Source organism: Pseudochaenichthys georgianus, chromosome 14, assembly GCF_902827115.2.
Source record: "Pseudochaenichthys georgianus chromosome 14, fPseGeo1.2, whole genome shotgun sequence".
Taxonomy (NCBI): Eukaryota; Metazoa; Chordata; class Actinopteri; order Perciformes; family Channichthyidae; genus Pseudochaenichthys; species Pseudochaenichthys georgianus.
In genome coordinates this window covers 2,900,644-2,925,295 of record NC_047516.1, presented here as the reverse complement: position 1 = coordinate 2,925,295, position 24,652 = coordinate 2,900,644, and the positions used below count along the sequence as shown (strand labels likewise).

Genomic DNA, 24,652 nt, shown 5'->3' with positions numbered 1-24,652 from the left:
GCTTCACTGCCACACACTGCCACACACTGTAACATCACTGTTGTCAAATATATAGAGCCAGCAGAAGCATTTTAACAACAATCTACTGGCTGCTAATTCATCTTTCAATACTAAATTATATAACAACAATGCTGTAATATGGCAATGTGCAATATATACATATGTACTCCTAAATATACTGTTTCCTACGGTCACCTGGCAGCTACTTCCATACCCTCTACTCCCTGGGTGTTCCCTCTCTTGTCGTGTGGTCTGGGTTTTAGTGTGTAAATGTTCTGCAAAGGCTGAAATCCCCGTGTTTACTTCCTGAACATAGTGACATCACTGTGTAACACTTGTACTATTATTAGCTAGCACTCCAACTCATTGTACGTGGCACAAAATACAATATGAACCTGACAATGAGCAGAGTAGGGCCCCTTTAAAGTCATTTCTATAATGTTTCTTATTGTATGATATCTTCACGCTTGTTCTTGTGACCCACTTCAACATGTCTTGAATTGTGCAATATAAATACATCTTGCCTTACCTTGTGCTTGCTTACCTTTTCATTCAATATATTTGCTGCATTACGCTCATCGGCCTTAAGTCATGGTTTAACACAAAGTCTGGGATTAATTACATTAATATTTTGAGATTTCTGTGGTTTTGTTTAAGTTTCTTTGGAGGTAACCAACATCCTAAAAACTGCAATCTTTCCATAATTATTCAGAGCGCTTTGAGCACCCTAATTTACACATTTATTATGCTAGAGCAGGGGTGTCAAACTCAAGGCCCGGGGGCCACATTCGGCCCGCGACTTCATTTTCTGCGGCCCCACAAGAGCTTGCAAAGAATATAATGTTTATTATACGGTTACATGCTACAGAAGCATGTTGCCCATAAACTACATGTCCCACAATGCATCTCAAATTTGCCTTTTTTTCTTCCAAATATGCCTTTTTTCATAGAATTCCTTTTTCTCAGAATTAGATTTTTATTTCAAAATGTCACTTCTATTTCTTTTTTCTCCAGAATTTGGCTTTTCTTTTTAAATCATTTTGGGACATACGCACTGAAGAGACTTGCAATTATTTGCCCTAGACTTCTGCTTTCAGACGTAGTTAATTATGAAGTTATTACCCTATCCGATGATAATCCAATGCAGAGGCAATGATGTGATATAATACATTATTTTATATATATGATATATTATATATGTATTTTTATATAGTCTTAAAGTTACAACCGGCCCTTTGAGTGCAACCATAATGCTGATGTGGCCCGCGATGAAATTGAGTTTGACACCCCTGTGCTATAGCATGCATATATGTGGCGCAGTGGGCTGTGCGTTTGATCATCAGATCAAGGGGGCGTTGGGGAACTCCAGTTCGAAACCCGCCTCTGCCGCGCCAGGCCGGTGTGTCCTTGGGCAAGACGCTTCACCCGACTTTGCTCCTGTGGGCAGTGTCCACAGTACATGACCATTGCATGTATGATATGTGTGTAAGGAGCGCTTTGAGAGTCATTGAGAAAGCGCTATAATAAATAAATAAGGATTATTATTATTATATATACTATAACCTTTTTATTAGCAAATCTTCAAGAAACTTTCCAAAGCTAATTAGTTGTATATGACCATATTAATTTGAAGGGAATAGAGCTATAGAGATCACATGCACTGCAGCTTTACACTAATGGTCCCTGTTGAGTCATAGGATCCAAGTTGTTATATTGTTATACTCCGCACTGTACACTCGGAGGCTTACAAAACATAATTAAAGAAATGTAAACCTGACAAGCAGAGAGTGTGTCCGGCTGAATGGAGCTAATTAGAGCGGTGACATGATAATTGGGCAGGATAGGAATAAACACAGCAGGTCGTTCAATGTTTAGGGGATACATAACAAGCTGCTTTTATTAAAGCAGACGTGCTGAAAGCGAGCCGTGTTTTTCCGTGTTAGCCTCTGTGTTAATGCTGCCGTAGACATGTGGGTCAAACTTAATGCAGATCCCTGAATGTGCAACTAATGTAAGAGAACATTAATCAAGCTTCACTGCCATGATTGGGTTAAACTCTAATGATATGTGATATATTTTTTTTAACCACATGTAAATGATACGTCAAATGTCTTTCTAATTTGATGACTGCCTGCAACATCAAGCAGTGAAAGTGATATCAATAAATTCCTCACAGGGATTGATATCTGTGTCATCTGATCACATCAGCTGGCTACAGACTTTAATTAAACACAAACCAAATCAATCACATGGACAGTGATGAGTGATTTACATCAGAGCACTGACACTTAATATTCTGACAGCCTCATAACAACTCTTAGATGATTTATTTCAGATGAAGTTCTCACTAACAGCTCATCCAAACTTTATATGAAGCTTAGCGAGGTAATCTGACATTTGGTAAAAGTAAAGTACGGTATTTTAACAGGTGATTGTGGTATGATTCATAATTTCAGCACTTTCTGTTCCCTTGTCAACGGTTTTCTGAATGTGTTTTTGGTTATAAGCCTGACATAAGGTCTGTTGCTAACAAGTGTCTAAATGAGACGACTAAACGTCATCACGCCTAACATTAGCTACAGTAGTTCCTTTATAGCCCAACATTAGCCGCCTTTAGCTTAGCGGTGGAGACGTGAAGTCATGTGACCGTGCTGTAGTTCCTTTATAGCCCAACATTAGCCTCCTTTAGCTTAGCGGTGTTGACGTGAAGTCATGTGACCGTGCTGTAGTTCCTTTATAGCCCAACATTAGCCGCCTTTAGCTTAGCGGTGTTGACGTGAAGTCATGTGACCGTGCTGTAGTTCCTTTATAGCCCAACATTAGCCTCCTTTAGCTTAGCGGTGTTGACGTGAAGTCATGTGACCGTGCTGTAGTTCCTTTATAGCCCAACATTAGCCGCCTTTAGCTTAGCGGTGGTGACGTGAAGTCATGTGACCGTGCTGTAGTTCCTTTATAGCCCAACATTATGTTTTTATGTTTCATGTGGAACCGACTTGAGCAGGTCTCCCTTGAAAAAGAGATCAATGATCTCAATGGGATACACCTGGGTAAATAAAGGTTTGAAAAATGTGAATGAAAAAATTAAAACAACACTTCCAACAAGGCCAAACAAAAATAGAAATGTTAACAATAGTCCCAACGGCCTGTTATAAGTTGGCATCTAATTTTCTTCCACAATAAACACTTAAATGCCAGTTGCAAAAACAAAGAAAGAGAGATTCAAAGTGGCTGTTTTAGTGACAGCTTCAAATGAAACATGCATATAAATGGCTGCTTTCCTCCACTCGGAAAACACAATAAAATGACTTTAATCTAAAAGCACACTTAAGAATACCTCGGTGTTTGGCTTGATGACTGCTTTTGTTTTAAACCTCAGGTTGACAATCTTGTTAACCAGTTTAGCCCTAAGCCTGTTTTTCAGGTCTCAGGCTCGAACATGACATTCCCAGAACAAATGACCATATCTTCCCTTCTAAAAGGGTTACATTAATAATCTGTGTTCTCAAAGTAATGATAAACCTGTGAGTTGGATGTAGAAAAGTCAGATTCAATATAGATGTTTTTTATTTTAAAGAATATTCAGATTGAACATGGTAAAAAACTGTAGATTATAGTGTCCGTCTAAAAAATATGTTGTACTTATAGTGAAAACTAACCTTGGATGATGGGTTAGTAGACTAAAAGCTTTAGGAATCCAAAGTACAACATATAATAAGTCCCCTGTATCAAGATTGATGCAAAACAAGTGATATTTGACCTTTATAGACAGGTTTAGCAAAAAAACCCTCTTCTGGGGTCATTTGGGTGGATTTTCCTTATATCTGGCCCCCCTTGTTCGATTTTGACATGTGACATCTCTTTCTGACCGTTAGAGCCAATAGAATTGAAGGGGAATCGTCCCGCACACACTCATGTTAAAATAAATAAATGGCGTCTTCGCGCAAGCAGTTTTGCTCCATAGTGAAGCTGTCTCTAGGTCTGACATCTCAAAACCGAAAAGCAGGTTTATTGCTCATGGATTATCAGAAATCATTCAAAGTGACACATTGGATTAACCTATGGATTAACTTCAGCAGCGTTTTTATCGTTTTAATGCCATTGAAGACAACTTTTGCCCAGACGACCACACAGGTGAGCCATTTTGCCGTTTTTGGCTAACTAGCTCCATATGTTTTGATGTCTGTTCTTGTTATTATCTCCGAGAGTTCGTATAATTGAGTGATAATGAGGATACCCATCGATGCTGTGTCCCCTCACGATGTGAAACGATCGGTTGAGATGTGCAGCAAAGATAAATAATAAGGTTTTGTGAGTGAATTTCGGTGCAGTCATCTGTTAGCATTTTCTGCTCGTTGCTAATTCAGAGGCTCAACGTTAGCATTGTGTTTTGTTTTTTTAAATGATCAGTTAGATGAGTTTCTTCCCGTTACATTCATAGTTTATTAAATGAACATGCCCTCAGACACTGTTTTCTGCAAGATATTGCAGGAGGCCCCCGTTACCGGGGTCTCTCGGGCTTAACAGGTTAAGAAACAAGAGGCTGGGGTTTGGGAATTATCTCTGAAATGAGTCCTTTGAGGCAAGTAGAACACTTTTATCTGTTCTTGAGTACTATGATTAGCTGTTTACGAATGCATCTTCACATTCTTTGCACATGCTAGATGCTGCGTATCACAACTAAATGTTCACTGACTCATTCATTGATACTTCTCCATTAACAAAGGCATGATGGGTAAACTTTCATTTGCACTTTGATGGCACCAACATCTGGATGCAGTTATATTCTTAGATCACAAGATTTCATATTTCTTAAAAAACTGGGTAAAAATAGCTTCAAAAACACCTGAAACCAAGATAATTGGTCTCTATGGCACTTGGTATTTTAATATTTTGCCACATTTATGTATTTCTGTCTTCTTGAGGTTATCACTGTTAGGATCCCAGTTTATCTGTTTATCAGTGTGATGTTTGTTTTTATGTCCTGTCTTTGTGCGTTTCCCGCCTTTTTTAATTTTCTGTCCCGCTCCTTTTACTTCCACCTCTTTACCATCGGTTTCTTTCTTGTATGTTATATATCAGTAACTTCTGTTCTGTTTTGCCTTGTAAAGCATTCTGGCAGCATACAACGAAGGCATCTTCTGTTTAAAAGTCCTTGTCTCTTTGATTTGGTTTAATTTGGGTAAAGATCCTTTAGATAAGGATGACAACATTAGTGTATGTTGTCTGGTACTCACGTCTCATGTCCCTGAAGTAGATAGTCTGTCTGTTGGGGTTGAGCAGCTGGATAACGGAGTCGTCGTTGTTCTTCACCCGACAGCTGATGATGGCCATCTCGCCCTCCACCACCGACACATTGTCCGTCACCAGGTTCTGACTCACCACTGAACAGAATAAGACAAGAGGATGGAGATCAACACAGGTGTGTGAGAGAATAAAGGAAAGCAAAGGCACTTTAAGAAGGTACAACATAAAAGAGAATATCGATAGAGGAATGGATACTGAAATGGTACGCACACAAGGAATCAATGAGGAAGACAGGTGAGGAAAGAGTGGACAAAGCAAGTAAAAGTCCTACGAAAAGTGTATTGTATATTGTATTGCAATGTATTCCCGAGTAATATAAATATATGAACAGTGTACACTTCATATTTAGTTTTGTAGGAAGAAAAGATTATTAGATTTAAAATACGAGGAATGTTTGGTTTGCATTGGGCAAAGGTGCACAATATGGCCAGGAATCTGATCTGAAAGGTTTGTTTTTTTACATCATCTTGGCTTTAATGTGAAATCCTTGTAGCCTACATACTGATTGCCTAGTTTGTCCTGAAAAGAAAGATGTATTTGCCTGAATATGCCTTTCGAGGTTGAGGTTATACAAGTATTATTACACAAGAAGCCCAAGCGAACCAAACACATACAAAAAGAGATACATAACGACTTCTACAGTTTCTTTTATTTCATTGATTCGGTGCAATATAACATGTAATGAATGGAAGCAGCTGGCGGATCAGCTCTATTAAAAGCGTGTCCATCAGAATAAACAGAAATAAACAAGAGGAATCGGTCACGGCCGTCCTCGGTCCTCAGCTGCCGCTCAGATTGCTCCACTTCTTTATTTCAAACAATATCTCGCCGGCTGAAGAATGAAAAATGGATTCTCTCTAGCTGTATTCTACTCAGATTTGAAAAACGACAGTAATAACATCTCAGACTTTGCTTTGGGGTCGCAGTCATTGTTGTGGTTGGTGGTAAACCTTGAGTGGTTTATTAGAAATGATCGCTTCACAGGGGAGAGGGTACTTATATCGGCCCCCAGCATCATATTTTCTTTGGGAGATACACACTAGCTGTAGGCTACGTGGACACAGACCTATTTTCTTTTTGTTGGCATGTCATATTTTTTGTTTGCATCTTGCAGTATTTTTTTGGACACTTGGTGGAAATGATTGCACAGGGGTGGAAAAATAAGGGCATAGGTGACAGTCATTACGAGACCGACAGACAACACTGACTTGCAGAACTTATGAATGCAAAACCACTTAATGACCCTCAAACTATGCAGGATATAACGACTGGATAACCCAAAGCTAGCTGTGTTTGAACGGCACCCAGGAAAAAGCACACTGGAGAATGTAAAACTTGCCATTTCAAATACTGTATAAGTAGAGGTGTGTACAAATACTACTATCCTGACCAGCAGCTTGTCCACATCTCACCAAAAACAGACTAAGCAGCAACAATATCTCTCACTGGTAGTAGCCAATCAGAAATGAGAAAGCACAGACCTCCACCAAGGCCGACCATGCCATAATCGTACGAACAATGGCATGTTTACATAAAGTCTTGAGCTATCTTGATCAGCGTGTTAGGTATGTCAGCCAGCTGTTCATAGATGTTATCAAGCTACCGAAGGCAAGAGAAGACAACTTATGAAACATCTATCTGCTCCAAAGGACACAATGTAATACATTATCCAGGATGAAAGGACACAAGTGTGCCTGGCTCCTCACATATGTCGAGTTGGGGGATTTTGAGGCGGATACTGGGTTATCTAACAGCAGCATTGAAAAGCTAGTTCTGGTATTTGAAGGTACATTTAGTCTCTAATAGCCGATGCAGCTTTTGATTAGTTTTTAATTGCACCAGTGTCAAACCTAATAATATATCCCAGTTATCATTAGATATTAAGGTCGGAAAGGTTCCAGTCAACTACTTTTTTCACTTAATTTGAGATAAAAGTTAAGAAAAATGAAGAACTGCTAATGTTTAGAGTACATTAGATAACAACAAGATGCTTCGGCTGAGGCTGAGAGAAAATGCACAAATGACGTCCCTGTTATACTTCCCTCCTACATAATTACGAAAATAGCATCACAAATAAATTCTTCTCAAAGAGGTTAAAGGACCGGCACGGGGGGGGGGGGGGGGTAAGAAAAGAAAACGCAGGAAACATCGACTCTTAATTTGCATTCCTCAGTTGTCAAGCACCTAAATATCCCTGCCATTTAGGAGACAAGGAGGATGAGGGGGGGGGGGGTGGGAGAGGAAGAGCAATGTGAGATCTGACAGATAAGGAGAGACAGCTTAACAAACCAGATTCAAATGAGCATCCCTGGGTGGCGACATAAATGAACCTGGTATTTAATATTCAAGCCTCGTTGAGAGGTGGGCGGCAGGGTGGGCATCTGGTTATGATAATACGCTAACATACTACAAAATGCATTTCAAGGCAGCGGCTGAAGGTTACAAGCTGGGCGCTAAGTTGTGTTCGGAGGAAGTACCAAGGACTTCAAACGCCCTGTCAGAAGCTTAATTGTTCCCGTTGTGCAAAATAAACAACTCTGACACGCTGGAAGATGGTCCGGGAGCGGGGGGGCTTCACGCTAATTAGTGGCCAACAACAACCATGTGCCACGGACACCGAGGACACTGTCAACGTGCTAAAGAAAAAGCACGTCTGACACCAGGGTGGGCGACCGCTGTTTGAAGCTTTTTTTAAACATTTCGAACAGTATTTTTTGCAACAAAGGTCTTAATGCGTCTGAGTGCCACGGCGGACATCAAAGGGATCTCAATGGGGGCAAAGCTTGTTCCTGGAAAGTGTGTTTTATTGGGCAACCTTTACTTATTCTGTCTATTGAATACGACTACATGGGGAACCAAACAAAGATTGTATAAAGTGGATTTACGTGTTGAAGTCTATTTACTTTTTGTCAAAGAATAGATTTCTAAATACTGCTGCTGGTTTATAAAGCACTGAATGGTTTAGGCCCCAAATACATGTCTGACCTCCTGCTAAACTATGAAGCATCCAGATCTCCCAGGTCTTCAGGGACTGGTCATCTTTCTGTCCCCAGAGTCCGAACTAAACATGGAGAAGCAGCGTTCAGTTATTATGCTCCAAATATCTGGAACAAACTCCCAGAAACCTGCAGGTCCGCTGCAACTCTGACTACTTTCAAATCCAGCAAGAAGACTTTTCTTTTTGTCGCTGCTTTTAATTGAACTATTCATATCTTAAACTGCACTGTAACTTTTATCCATGTACTTTTTCTTTTAATGTTTAATTGAACTATTCATATCTTAAACTGCACTGTAACTTTTATCCATGTACTTTTTCTTTTAATGTTTATTTTATTATCTTTTCCTTTTAATGACTGATTTTAAATGCCATTTTCTTAATGTCTTTCATTTTTTGCAAAGCACTTTGAATTGCCTTGTGTTGAAAAGTGCTATATAAATAAACCTGCCTTGCCTTGCCTCGCCTTGCCTTGCCTCGCCTCGCCTCACCTTGCCTCGCCTCGCCTCGCCTCGCCTTGCCTCGCCTCGCCTTGCCTCGCCTTGCCTCGCCTCGCCTTGCCTCGCCTCGCCTTGCCTCGCCTCGCCTCACCTTGCCTTGCCTCGCCTCGCCTCGCCTTGCCTCGGCTCGCCTCGCCTCGCCTTGCCTCGCCTCGCCTCGCCTCACCTCGCCTCACCTCGCCTCGCCTCGCCTCGCCTCACCTCGCCTCACCTCGCCTCGCCTCGCCTCGCCTCACCTTGCCTCGCCTCGCTATACTTGTTATTTTACCATGGTAGATTATTAAAAAGGCCCTTTAATGCTTTTGTGGGTGTTCACTCTCCTGTTGTGTGCTCTGTGTTTTAGTGCATGCACATGGTCTGCAAAGGCTATTGAATGAAGGCTATTATATGTAATATTGTTTCCTGCCATCCATCCATTGGTTTCAACACATTTGTATTATAATTATGTATACTATTGAAAGTTATGTGATCCAAATTAGTGATGTCTAAATGTTTTGTTATAAAAAAACTGCAGACTTAATTAAACATTGCATTTAATCTTTAGTTACAGTTTGGCTGTTGCTCAATTACTGGTAATCGTGATAAGGCTGACAATTACGAAGGGTTACATTAACATAACAATTACTTCTGATTGATTCTGCTGTTTAAGGTCATTACTAATACTTATGCAGCCATAACTGGGTCAGGCGATTCCTTTTATTAAAAGTTAAGTATATATAGCTTTTAGAGAAGCAACCATTTTGAAGGTGCAAACATTTGTGAAAGGAAAGCTAATAAAGGCGTGTTGTAAGAAGGAGTACATCTGTTCTTATTTAAAGGTTAACCATATATACGTTCCTGACATCTAATGGCACAGCATGTCTTGAATATCGAGTGCTTCTTTATTTGTCATCCTATCTTCCGCTAACACCTGCATTAGGACTTTGTAAAATACAAGCTGAAGCTGTGTTTTAAAAACGTCTGTCTTTACTTCTTCAGACCCATTGAGGGCTTTCTGGAAGCTTCTTATAAACCGTTTTTACGACGAGAGACAGCTCGTGAAATGTGTGCTTGGAGCATCAGGTTTACAGAGTGAGGGGCAGGAGGACAGCTCTAACAATACACTGCCTTCAAACAAAACCCCTCTCACTGAGACACGTTCGCTTACAGCTGACAGTCCTGCGTGACAACAGCACATAAATCACTGGAATAGACATTAGGATAATAACACATCAGAGATGGTGGGAGGAATATATAATTGCTAGTCTGAGCTGCGCTTAATGCATTTGCTCTAAATGTTTAAATCTACCACTTCATTTGCATGTTTCCATCACAAATGAGTCACACACATGTCACTCCATCCATCCGTCTTCTCCTCTTCTCCGTGGTCGGGTCTCGGGGTATCAGTTCCAGCAGAGAGCCCCAAACGTTCCTTTCCCCTCATCAACCCGCTCTGACTGGGGGATCCCAAGGCGCTCCCAGGCCAGCGAAGAGATATAATCCCTCCACCTGGTCCTAGGTCTACCCCTTGGTCTCCTCCCCGCTGGACGTGCCTGGAACTCCTCCCTAGGGAGGCGCCCAGGTGGCATCCTAACTAGGTGCCCGAACCACCTCAACTGGCTCCTTTCGACGCGAAGGAGGAGCGGCTCAACTCCGAGTCCCTCCCTGATGACCGAACTTCTCACCTTATCCCTAAGGGAGACGCCAGCCACCCTGCGGAGAAAACCCATCTCGACCGCTTGTATCCGCGATCTCGTTCTTTCGGTCATGACACATGACAAATCTCACTGTCACCGGAAAATATAAAGAGAACTGCAGACGGATTAGAAATGTAGAATATCCAACGTACAGTATGTCATTTACAAACCAATAAAGAGTGCCATCAAAACATGTGGAGGTAAATGTCTAATCCATCATCTCTTGGAAGCTTTAACGTTCACGACTTTCCAATATCCCGGCCAAGAAGGTGGGAGTCTTAGTATTATCATCTGCATCAATCTAGACCAGAACACTACTCTTGGCAGTCACCCAAAATGGTCAAGAAAACCCCAAAAATCTCAGCTTTATCGGCATCCTCTTCCTAGAAGTCCTAAGTAATAAGTTATCACGTCGTACTAAGATAACATTTCATTACATGTCACTTGTTAGACGCTTTTATCCAAAGCGACTAACATACTTATTACTGTGGACAATCCTCCCAGGAGCAATTTGGGACACAACGACATGCTGAGTGCAGTGGGACTCAAATTGCTATCCCCGATTCAAAGTCCAGCACACTACCACTGAGCCACAGCCACCCCATGAACATGAAACCAATAGTGAAAAAAAAGGCAATACACAAGTCAAAATAGGACGATATACTTCGGATCAAAATGTAGTAAAGAATATATGATGTGTAACAAATACAAAAGTAAAACCAGGGGAAACTAAAAAGTGAAGCACACAGCTGGGACCGGGGATTATAAAATCAGCCCTATTATCGGAAGGAATTATGTATTATGCAAATCCCATTGTTACAATTAGCATTTATCTGAGGTAACATTCCAATAATACTGACAGATGGCCAACTTTACAATCCCCGAACGTCAACATGTGCTTACTCCATGACGAGCTTAAGTAATAGCGATTAGGAAAATGTCAATTTTTTGGACAATTAAACCACAAGCCCAGTTTCTTTAAACAACTCGTGTGTCCTTGTTGCCTCACTAGTCGGTCCCTGACAGCATACGTTGACAAATACAAATAAATAAGGTCAAATTGTCACAGAGTATTTTTTTCCAGTTAGTCAGTGTTGTACACTTCTGGTATTTCCGACTGTTTGCAACGGCCAGTGGCACATTTGGCCCATGGCGGTGAAAAGGAGGCTAGACTTCAGCCCTCGGCCATACATGTCAAAAAGTCTAAACTAGATTAAAGTTGTCAGACGATCACACTCCACACCGCGGCGCACAAAGCTAGCCCGAGGCCCGATTTCCCTAACGATGCATCGGAAGAAACGACACCCCTTCCCACCATGTCCCCTTTTCCTGTCCGCAGCATTTGATTCAATAAGAAATGTATGCATGGTAAGTTGGAACAAACAGATGGCCGCCATGACAGTGAGGAAGGCTTTCATCAGAAAATCAAACCTCCTGTCAGACTGCCATTCACTTGATTTGTATATTGTAGGAAATAACACAGAATTCGAGGACAAAAGCGTTGCTGGAAATATTAAATATGAATCCAAACATCAGAATATCAATGTATCTTGTGTATGTACTACAGCTCTCCCCGTGGTGCTATTAGCAATAACAGCACATGTTGTATTCGCTCTGGTGCATTTATTCACACCATGTCTCAATCAGACGCATGATGCAACGTATAGCAATCTTACACACTATGGGACATTTCTTGATTTCAATACTTAACATTCATGTGCCATTCTCTCGCTGCTCTGCTTGCGACAACTAATCCACACATATTCATTTGACATTTCGAGGAACATGTGTTTCTGAGTGCATGCTTATTGAGCAGCGTACAATCATGTTCTCCTTTTGTGTTAGTGTGGCCCCTGCTGATAAAATAACTAACCTTTGTGTGATAGGCCTGAATGTGTGTGTGTGTGTGTGTGTGTGTTTTGCCAAAGTCTGATTGCAGTACTGTTTGATTGGAGGCCTTATAGATGTGTGTGAGGACGTCTGATTGTGTGTCTCTGTGCTGACGGCGAGGAGGGAATTCTGAGTAATCTTTCTGAACAAGTGTATGAAGACAGCCTTATTACATAGCTGGGGATTCTTTAGCATAATAATGGATGCAATGTAATGACGCAGTTCATTTCAGTTTGTTGGCGGTAGACACTTCAGATAACCCAAATGTATGCACAGGCACTGAACAAGTGATTATGTAAATGAATAAAGATTACAGAAAGCAAAAGTCAAGGACTGCTATATGAAAGGAAGCACACCAGACTTGTTACACATACGCATCAGTATGAAACAGTTTTGGACCCCAACCTTGATATCTGTAGCACTTTGCGTTACGGAGTTATATTACGATCAGCCATTGCTATAATGGAAGTCTTGTTATCAACCCTAAACCTCTAACCCTTTTATAATGGTAGTCAAAGGCAGCTACATCAAAGGAAGAAGCTAGAGCCGTGAAACTTGGTAAAACAAGGCAGGTCGAGGAGACGATCAAAGACAACAAATGTCATTTTGCCACCACCAATCGTTCAGAAGTTATATTAGGATAAGTACTTTTTTCTGGTAATCACACCTATCGGCATCCCGATTGCTTTTTCAATGGGAGTCAATGGCAGCTATATGAAAGGAAGCTTCTAAAAACACCAAACTTGCTACACATAAGCTGTTTGGGGAGATCGAAACCATTTTTGCGACAATAGAAGTCCTTTTTCAATGGGAGTCAATGGCAGCTATATGAAAGGAAGCTTCTAAAAACACCAAACTTGCTACACATAAGCAGTTTGGGGAGATTATTTGGGACACCAACTTTCATACTTTTACCACTATGCATTCCCAAGTTACATCGAAAACCATTTTTGCTATAATAGAAGTCCTTTTTGAATGGGAGTCAATGGCAGCTATATGAAAGGAAGCTTCTAAAAACACCAAACTTGCTACACATAAGCAGTTTGGGGAGATTATTTGGGACACCAACTTTCATACTTTTACCACTATGCATTCCCAAGTTACATCGAAACCATTTTTGCGACAATAGAAGTCCTTTTTCAATGGGAGTCAATGGCAGCTATATGAAAGGACGCTTCTAAAAACACCAAACTTGCTACACATAAGCAGATGAGGGAGACTATTTTGGACACCAACGTTCATACTTTTACCACTATGCATTCCCAAGTTACATCGAAACCATTTTTGCTATAATAGAAGTCCTTTTTCAATGGGAGTCAATGGCAGCTATATGAAAGGACGCTTATAAAAACACAAAACTTGCTACACATAAGCAGATGAGGGAGACTATTTTGGAAACGAACTTTCATACTTTTACCACTGTGCATTCCCAAGTTACACCGAACCCATTTGAGCTATAATGGAAGTGAATGACCGCTACTGTACATCAGAGAAAGAAGCTTAACGCACCACATTTGGATTACATCACAATCACATTCATCAAATATCATTCTGGAGTGATGTGAGGTTATTCCTTTTTTTCTTGTTTTCAACCTTATACCTAACCCTGACCCAAGTTCTGTATTTAAAATGTTCTTTAATGCATGAGATGCCTATCATTTCTACCACAATCTCTCCACAGAACAACCCTTCACTGCAGCCTCTCGCCGTGTTAGCACAGCCGACTGACAGCTGGAGGCAGAACAGAAAAGGTCAAGATCCTTGTATGGCCTGACCACTTAAAACAGTACAATCCCTCATGGCGAGGATTTAAAGGAGGCGCTTTGGTTCATCTGTGTTTAGAGAAGGGAAGCTCAGACATATGACGGACAGAATTGATGAAAGATGATCCCATTGGTCCACAATGTGTCCCCCATTGTGTGTCTAGTAGACATGCAGTGCCCTTTATTAATATATACTGCAGCAACAAAGCATGCTAGTACTGTACAACCTATTACTCAAAATCAGATAAGATAAATGGGTGTGTAATTTCTAAGAGGAAAGGTCATGTTTTATGTGTTGCTAATAAAAAAGGGAAGATATTACAGGGCCTGTATGTTTGCCCTGCACATAACATTAACAACTGACGGCATCAAAACAGCATGTTATCTATTTCCCATTAGTTTTACTTGTGACATATGTATACCTTGGAACTACAGAGTTGCTCACACATTTGTTTTGTTCCATTATTGATGTTTTGTGTACCTTTTTAATGCGTTTTATAGAGCCCTGGTGGGTGGCACATTACAATGCATCATGACTGCTTAGCATTTTATCATTAACTGCAAATCAACAGCTGCCGTTTTTAAAATTCATAATCCTGAGTGAATTAATCCTACCGACAATGGAGCCATTACCGAGGTGATTGAATATGTTCACACTGGCATGGCCTTGAAGTTTTTTAAGGGTTCGTTGTCGACTGGAACATTATGTTTTGCTCAGACCTCATCAGTTTTCATAGTGATACCAATACAGTATTATCTCATTTAACATATTTTTTAAATGAGATAAACAATGTTTTTTCAAAGATGATACGAACACATTTCAGTTCATGAATACTGTTATGTTCTAACCCTGTTCTCCCGATGGCTACTGTGACTCACACTCCAGCACGAAGGAATTGAGACTTCAAGGGAATACCGAATGCTGCAATGACGCACCTTCAGAGCATAAGCTACACATCAGCCGATAGAAGTCTTACATCTCCCAATGTTTGTTGCTGTAAAGTTGTAATGAAGAGCCTTTCCACTGTGACTTTGCATTATTCAGCCCGGTAATGCATAATAGACCAAAGCTAAAGCTGGTGATAGCAGAAAACCTCCTTTGAGATTCCTTCAAATGTAAGATAAAGCATCTGAGGGAATGTCTAATAAATTGCCTTTCTTTTAAAGTGTCATAGAAACAGAGACTCAGGCGGGTCACCGATACTGCGGGTATATTTATGTATACAGTACAACTGTGAAAACACACTCTAGTGTCTCTAGTAGTCACTGCAAAGTTTTTTAACTGGGTATGAAATAGTCTCCATCCAATACTGACAACTTGACTTCCATTCTAGCGCCGGGGGTCACGGAGCAAAGCTTTCTTTGATAATGGGCATGAAGACAGACATCCATCCGTCTTCTCCTCTTATCCGTGGTCGGGTCTCGGGGTAGCAGTTCCAGCAGAGAGCCCCAAACGTTCCTTTCCCCTCATCAACCAGCTCTGACTGGGGGGTCCCAAGGCGCTCCCAGGCCAGCGAAGAGATATAATCCCTCCACCTGGTCCTAGGTCTACCCCTTGGTCTCTTCCCAGCTGGACGTGCCTGGAACACCTCCCTAGGGAGGCGCCCAGGTGGCATCCTAACTAGGTGCCCGAACCACCTCAACTGGCTCCCTTTCGACGCGAAGGAGGAGCGGCTCAACTCCGAGTCCCTCCCTGATGACCGAACTTCTCACGTTATCCCTAAGGGAGACGCCAGCCACCCTGCGGAGGAAACCCATCTCGGCCGCTTGTATCCGCGATCTCGTTCTTTCGGTCATGACCCATCCTTCATGACCGTAGGTGAGGGTAGGAACCAAAATGGCCCGGTAGACGGAGAGCTTTGCCTTCTGGCTCAGCTCCCTTTTCGTCAGACATGAATTAGGCAAACAACAATGGTTGATTAGATGATGGCACCAAACAAAAGGTTGCGGGATAGACTAGGGAGACCAAACGTCCTCTTTTGCCCGGACATGTCCTCTTTTCACGCCCTGTCCGGGTCGTCCGGGGGGGGGTTTATAAATTCATGAAAATGTCCGGGTTTCGCGCACCGTTTGCACGTACTTACATTGACTGGCGCATTGCACAGAATACTACGGTACTCTGTTGCGTGTGTGACGTAATCCCTGAGTCTGAAGCTTTGTGGGCGGCTCTACATCTACGCTGACACACACACAGGAAGGGGACAGAGCGGACCGCAGCTCACATTCACAATGCCAAAGCGCAAATGTACTTTTACCGTGTGCAAAGCTTGCACCTACGTGTGTGTGTCCAATAAAGGTGCAGGCGATCTTAAAGCGCACATGGACACAGACACACATAGGAAAGCTGTGCAAGGTGAGCGTTTGTCGGCAAAGTTGACAGACTTCTTTGTCAGACCAGGCAACGGAGGATGCTGTAAATGCAGCGTAACTTGCATTTCACACTGACACATCACGACAGCTACAGATCTATGGACTGCACAAGTGCCTTGCTAAGAAAAGCATGTCCAGACTCTGACACTGCCAAAAGATTCAGTAGTGCGCGCACTAAAACCGAAGCCATTGTCAATGGTGTTATATCGCCCCACTCGATCGATGTCGCACATGAAGCACTCCAGTACGGTGGTGTTTCTACAGACGGGAGTAACCACGGCAACACACTCTCACTCCCTAAGCGTCCACGGAGCAGGGAACATATTCCCAATCATAATCCAGTACTTTGACTGGAAGAGGGGTGGCATGCAAACACAATGAATCGAGGTTAAAGACACACCAAATGAGACAGCAGAAACCATTGCACAATATCTCATTGAAACATTGGCAAAAAACAATTTGTCTGAAAAATGCATTGCATTTACGGGCGACAACGTGATGAAGGGGGAAAGAATGTGTTTGCACATTTGAAGAGGTTGCTGCAGAAGAACACTCTGATCGGTGTGGGGTGCCCAGCACACATATTGAATACTTGTGTTCATCATGGGGCAGACACGATGGATATTGACCTTGAGAATATCATGTTCAAAATCTACCAGTACTTCCACATGTACACGGTGCGCACTGAGAGCCTGAAGGAGTACTGTAGGGACGGGTGGCGCAGTGGTCTGTGCATCTGATCATCAGATGAAGGGGGGTGCTGGGGAACTCCAGTTCGAAACCCGCTCCCGCCGCCACTGCGTCAGGCCGTTGTGTCCTTGGGCAAGACACTTCACCCGGATTTGCTCCTGTGGGTATTGTCCACAGTGTCTATGTGTAATGTGTGTATATGTAAAAGCGCTTTGAGTCATTGAAAAAGCGCTATAATAACTGTAAGGTATTATTATTACTGTGATTGTGTTGCCATTGAATACAGAAGGATGCTTCCTCACAGCGAGACACGGTGGCTGTCATTGTTCCCAGGCATTGAGAGGATGATACAGATGTTTCCAGCCTTAAAGGCATTCTTTCTGTCGCAGCAAAAACCAAGAAGTTTTTTGAAAACGAATTCAGTGAGATCTACCTGTGGCACTCACTCATGTCTGCGTTCCACGCCCGCATTCAAGACATGGAAAAGGAGAAGAACTCCATTATGGAGGTAAAGAGAATAATGAACAGCATCCACACCATTCTTCTTGAACGCAAGAGCAACCACTTCATGTCCCTTAAAGTTAAGGGACTACTGGCACAAAAGCGTAGTGATGGACTTGGTAAGGAATATGACCAGTTCTGTGCTGATGTGCACGGCCTGTACAGTACATGTCTGGAGCATCTGGAGAAGTGCACGACTCCCATGGAAGAGTTTCACGTGGATGGATCTGAGTGAGCCACCAGAGTGGGATGATGTGGAGGCCTGCATCAAGTTCCTAGGAGAGAAGGGGGTGGTGATGGATGATGTCAAGTGTTTTGACCAGGTCACCAATCTGAAGAGATGCACAGAAAGGTGACGAGGAGTTCAGTGGCCTGCAGGTGCACCAGGAGTGGACCACATATTTTGAGAAGGCCAAAAGCATTGCATGTTACTCAGAACTACTGAAGACTGCACAGTTTGCCTTTGCACTTTCCTCTCACAATGCACATGTTGAGAGGGTTTTCTCCCTGATGCAGAGCCAGTGGACCAAGGAGAGGAACCAGCTGTCTGCTGAGTCACTGAAGGGGATTCTATTTGTGCAATACCATTTGAAAGACATATCTTGCAAAGACTTTCATGCTTATTTGTTGAGCAACCGAAAACTGCTGGGAAAGATCTGTAGCTGTGGGAGAGAAACTTTAAACTTTTAGGCTGCGGCCCCACGAGGACGAAAACGGCTAAACGCATAGGATTAACGCAAACGCAATCGCAAACGGCTTCCGTCCACATGCAATAATTATCCGGATAGTGTCTGCCCACACGAGACCGCTCCGTTTAGCTCCAACCGCTGGAGAAGCTGCAGTACATATGCAGGAGCCTCTAGGTGGCGCTGTAACTTCCTCCACAAAAGCAGCGAAGAAGAAGGTTGTCATGGTTGCCCTTCTGTTTATTCTCCGCGGTGGGGGCCGAGGGAACCGGGCAGAGTTGTTCGCCAGTCAGCGTGTATTAAAGTTGAAATCTTCCGGACAAAATTATAAAAGTGCCGGTCAAAGGTCTTCTTTGCTATTTATTGAGCTTTAAAACAAATGAATAACGACTCTATATAATATAATGATAAAATACACGGAGCCTCTCTTGTTCCTCCCTCTCTTCGGACAGCGCCAGTGTCTGTCTCATGCAGCAGCTGATCCAGTAATCAGTGACCCGGCCGACTGTAAAAATAAACATATTTATAACTAGTGTAGGGAGTTTGAGAGGTAATTAAAATAGCTAAGGTGATGATCTGACTTGAAGTGTGTGTTTTGCTGCAGCGGGAGGAGCTGCGTGTCTCCGTCCTGTCAGATTAGACTTCACTCGCGAGAGAAAGATAAATAATCTGAATTCAGGGGTGCAGTTTACTTTGACGCGGGGGTGAGCAGCAGAGGTGGGGAGAGGCGGGGCTATTGCCTCATCATTATTGCTGTAGATGTTGCACAAACAACTGTAGCATGGTCAATAGCGTCCGGAGCACGATAGCAACTCTGCGATCCGCCATTGTTGTTGTTGTTGGTGGCGAAACACTTCAGCACTGGCGCGGGGTAAGCGGAGGTGAGCAGAAGAGGTGGGGAGAGGCGGGGCTATTGCGCAATCACTATCAGTGATCTGAAAATGTCTGTATAGGGCGCACACACGGAGCTGTTTGACCCCCCAGAGAGTGGCGTATGCATTTCTATCCACCTTGGGACCCGTTGTCGTTTCCTCAGTCGTTTAGTGCCATATTCGGTCGTCCTCGTGTGGCCGAACGGTCTATATGACACTAAACAGTAACGCAAACGACCGAATTCGTCCTCGTGGGGCCGCAGCCTTAATTTTAAATTGGGACCCTAGAAAACTGTTTGAAGCTAGAAATATGTGAAAAGTTGTTGTTTCACTGTGGTTGTTTACAATGACAGGGCCTGGAATTGTGTTTACAAACATTTAAAGTAGGCTTATATTTGGTTCATGGTGCCTCAAAATGTGTTTGGTTTGATTTAATCAAATGTTATGTTCACTAATGGCAATTATGCAAATGTGAAATCGAAAACTGCATAGTGCACTTTTAAAATAATTAGATTAGTATCTTTCGGTTTTATTGTTTACATTGACAACAAAGAGATTATTTGTTAAAGCTGGATTTTCTATTTTCTACTATTTCATATATTTTGTTATTTATTGTTGTCCAGTAAAACTTGAAGAGAGAGCTATTATTTTGTTACAGGTTGATGTTTAAGTTATTCTTGTGCATTTGAGATTCGTCAGAGATAATTCGAGGCATAATAAAGCATGTTGATTGTTGAGTAACCTTGGTTTGGTGTGTCTTTGGTTATAGAGAGATATTATTGTGTTATATACAGTAAAATAATATACATAATAATTGTATATCCATACAGAGGAGGCATACTTTAAAACAATAAGGCATCTTGGAGTAAACGTTGAGTATCATTAAGTATCTCGAGGCTGGGGGCAGCATGTCAAATCAAAATACGGTCACCCTAGGATAGACCAAATTATTGAAAATCATTCTATTAATAATTATAATTAATATCATGGAAATGCATCCAATATTTGTAGCGGTATTGACAGCCCAAAGTCCTACGAGTATTGTGGCTTTAGATTAGATTACTTTGCATTATGTAACATTACGTGGTGCAGTAATGAACTGTTTTTGTTCGCCGGGCCATGAATTAGCTTCTCCATTGTCCTGGTTCCCTCAACAAAAAGCCAATGGGATTTTTTACACCATATTTGGCAAACATTTATAATATGTACATGTTGTGTTCAGCAGGACAATCTCCACATGTTAACAGTACTTTATGATTTTGTAAGTAAAAGGCTAATGTTAAATGTCACAATACTTCACGTCACCACCGCTAAGCTAAAGGAGGCTAATGTTGGGCAATAAAGGAACTACAGCACGGTCACATGACTTCACGTCACCACCGCTAAGCTAAAGGAGGCTAATGTTGGGCTATAAAGGAACTACAGCACGGTCACATGACTTCACGTCACCACCGCTAAGCTAAAGGAGGCTAATGTTGGGCTATGAAGGAACTAGAGCACGGTCACATGACTTCACGTCACCACCGCTAAGCTAAAGGAGGCTAATGTTGGGCTATAAAGGAACTACAGCACGGTCACATGACTTCACGTCACCACCGCTAAGCTAAAGGAGGCTAATGTTGGGCTATAAAGGAACTACAGCACGGTCACATGACTTCACGTCACCACCGCTAAGCTAAAGGAGGCTAATGTTGGGCTATAAAGGAACTACAGCACGGTCACATGACTTCACGTTACCACCGCTAAGCTAAAGGCAGCTAATGTTGGGCTATAAAGGAACTACAGCACGGTCACATGACTTCACGTCACCACCGCTAAGCTAAAGGAGGCTAATGTTGGGCTATAAAGGAACTACAGCACGGTCACATGACTTCACGTCACCACCGCTAAGCTAAAGGAGGCTAATGTTGGGCTATAAAGGAACTACAGCACGGTCACATGACTTCACGTCACCACCGCTAAGCTAAAGGTGGCTAATGTTGGGCTATAAAGGAACTACAGCACGGTCACATGACTTCACGTCACCACCGCTAAGCTAAAGGCGGCTAATGTTGGGCTATAAAGGAACTACAGCACGGTCACATGACTTCACGTCACCACCGCTAAGCTAAAGGAGGCTAATGTTGGGCTATAAAGGAACTACAGCCCGGTCACATGACTTCACGTCACCACCGCTAAGCTAAAGGTGGCTAATGTTGGGCTATAAAGGAACTACAGCACGGTCACATGACTTCACGTCACCACCGCTAAGCTAAAGGCGGCTAAATGCTGACTCGATTCTGGGTTTTAGGACTCATTCCTGCACCACTCTATAGAAGCATCAGCAATGCCACTAACCACCCTATTCCAATAACCCCACCTCCACCACTCACACACTCTGCGCCTCTCCCACTGGTGCTGGTGGATTTGTGGCACATTATGTAAGACCGGGGTGTGAAGAGCTTTATGTGGTGTTACAGCTTTATGTGTTATATGCTTGCAGCGAGCATGTAAGTGGCTTTTGTGCTAGCGCCGCTGCTGCATGCTGCACAAAACGCCTTTATCTCTCGCTGAGCGTAATGAGTGCAAAGCAAATCTCAACAATGCCAGTAAACACAAAAGGCTGAAGGTTTTACAGCTTTGTGAAGTGTATTCCAATCTGTAGTGTTTACAATAATATATCATGGAAATAAAAAAGCCAGCACTTGTACTTCTTTAACCTTTTAAAAAAATAATTTGCAGCCGGTTGTATCATATGTTGATCGACGTAATGCTGTGTTTGTTCAGTTTTAGAGTACTTATTGATAAATATGCAACAGCTGTTGATTTGAGTGTTATTGCAAACATGTTAATACATGAATGCTTAGTGAAGAATTGAACACGTAATTATAGAATTATATGAGGTAACGTCAAAATAAGAGCTGCCATAAATTAGGAGTGTCAGATTCTGTATGGGAGGGGTTCATTTGAGTTGTTCTAACCCTAGTGCAGGGGTCGGCTACCCGCGGCCCACGGGCCGCATGCAGCCCTTTAAGCCCTCTGCTCTGGCTCCCTTGAGCTTAGACAAAAATAAGAAGGAAATAAAATAAAGTATTTGTAGGACTATTTATATTTTGTTGCATGGTTGAAAATGTTTCGTATCTTGTATTTTGAGGTGATACTGTGACACATAAATAAAAAACAAAACGGTTTTAATTAGGTCAACTAAAAGATGCGTCACATCCTGCTCCGGTCCCGCGCGAGCGCCTTTTCTTGGAGGCGAATAACCTGACCCCCGGTTCGATGAGCGAACTATGGAAACATCAAAGGAAAGTACCGGAGGAACACAGGATTTAATTCTGCGTGGACAGAGTTATCTGCGTTCACAGCAAACGATGCTGGTTTACCGGGATGTCTGATATGTAGAGAGAAGTTGTGGTGCAGCCTTTACGTATCGAGGAACAACACGGGAGAGGAAGCCAGCTGACGATCTTCAGTCATAATTCAATGGTGTATGTAATTTATTTCAGAAACACTTGTTATATTCCATGGAATGCTCTTAACGTCCCGATAGCAATGAATATATTAAATGCTTTGACAATAAATACATACAAAAATGTATCTCTGGAAGCCGTGGCGCTGTAAAAAGCACGACCAATCATCTGAGCCGGCTAAAGTAACTGGATGGCCTACCTGCCTGTCAGCCTTCCATCTGGGCACAAACTGATCTCGTGCCCTCGTTGGTCATGTGCGCGTTCGTGTGTGCTGGAGGAGGGGCTCTGTGAGGAAGTCTGAAGGAAGAGGCATATTTTTTCCGGTTGTGTATTTTCAAATTCTAGCGCACTCGAGCTGGTTTCTCCATTCTTACCTTTATCTCTTTTTAGGGTGCAGATATATGTTTTATTTATTTCAAAGTGGGCCCATTTTAATAATATTTGTTTTCCTTCAAATGTGCAGAGGACTCCCCACGTGCTGTGTTTAATTTATTTTAAAGTAGGCCTGTGTATTATTTTTAATTCTCCTTATAAAAGTTATTTGTTTCTTATTAGAGGTTAACAGTTCTATATCATGTAATAAATAGCATAACAAATGCAAAAAAACTGTAGTTTTTGTCTGATACAACAATAAAAAACTACGAAATATGTTTTGCGGCTCCAGACAAAACATTTTTTTTGGGAAAAAGGAGCGAAATGGCTCTTTTGGTCAAAAAGGTTGCAGACCCCTGCCCTAGTGTGTGCACTCTGTCATTTTAAGTCAGAATATGGTATCTGAAAGCGGCCAATAAGAGCAGTTAACATTTGACAATTACAACAAATCAGAACTATTGATTCAACCACACAATTTAAAAATATTCTACTTCAATCTGTATTTTGAGCATCCCCGTTCTTAATCTTTGTTATGACTTTTTTTGACGGTTTGTTCCTCACAACTTTAAATTACATTGCATTGCATTTAGCTGACGCTTTTATCCAAAGCGACTTACAATATGTGCAGAAAGTAAACACACCTGACTCGTAAAATACACGGAGTAAATTACAGATGTGTGGTAATTCAAAGGCTTGGAAATAATATATATATAATTTGCTCCGTAGATTTTTATAAGAAATTGCTACTTTTATTTAGAAAATATTGCTTTAAAATAATACGTCTGTGCCCATCCATTGGGATCCAGCAATATTCACAAAAACCTCACAAAAATAAGACGAGTATATTTAAAGACACCCTATTATTTTTTGGGGGGTTTTCCCTTTCCTGTAGAATAGAATAGAATCGTTTAATGTCATTATACATGTGCAATGAGATAAATGAATGCTTCTCCCTTTCAAAAGGTGCCATCAAAAAAAACATCACAACATAAGACAACACATACACGCAGAATACACACTTAGGAATAAGGAATAAAGGAATATGGAATAAAGTGCAGTAATTATTTCCAGGGGTATAAAAATAAAATCTATAATGTAATAAATAATAGTAGGTATGTATTTATAATAATATTAATAATAATGATATATATGTATGTATGTACAGAGTCCCATTTATTTCACATGCAGGATGCTTAAGAGGTATGACGTTCAGGTGTTCAGAGCAATGATGGCTCTTGGGAAAAAACGGTCTTTGAGTCTGTTTGTTTTGGATGGGAGACACCTGTAGCGCCTGCCGGAGGGCAGCAGGTAGAACAGGTGAAAGCCGGGGTGTGAGCTGTCCTTAACAATGTGGTTGGCTCTTCTGAGGCAGCGGGGGTGTACATGTCCATCAGGGAGGGGAGGGGGCAGCCGATGATCCTCTGAGCTGCTTTTACGACTCTCTGGAGCCTCGTCCTGTCGGCCTCAGTGCAGCTGGCGACCACACTGTGAGGCAGTATGCTAAGTAGGCTCTCGATGGTAAAATGTGTCTGTAGTTTGTCTCATTGGTTTTAGTGCATGTAAAGGGTCTGCAAAGGCTAC

At 42.1% G+C, this 24,652-nt stretch overlaps 1 protein-coding gene across 1 annotated transcript in view; it reads right to left on the bottom strand.

Moving 5' to 3' along the window:
* LOC117458568 (cell adhesion molecule 1-like) overlaps window positions 1–24,652 on the bottom strand; it is a 539,809-nt gene that overhangs the window by 124,129 nt on the left and 391,028 nt on the right. Inside the window, exon 3 of the mRNA XM_034099144.1 lies at window positions 5,235–5,381. Coding sequence (XP_033955035.1) covers window positions 5,235–5,381 — 147 coding nt within the window. The remainder of the gene's footprint in view (window positions 1–5,234; window positions 5,382–24,652) is intronic.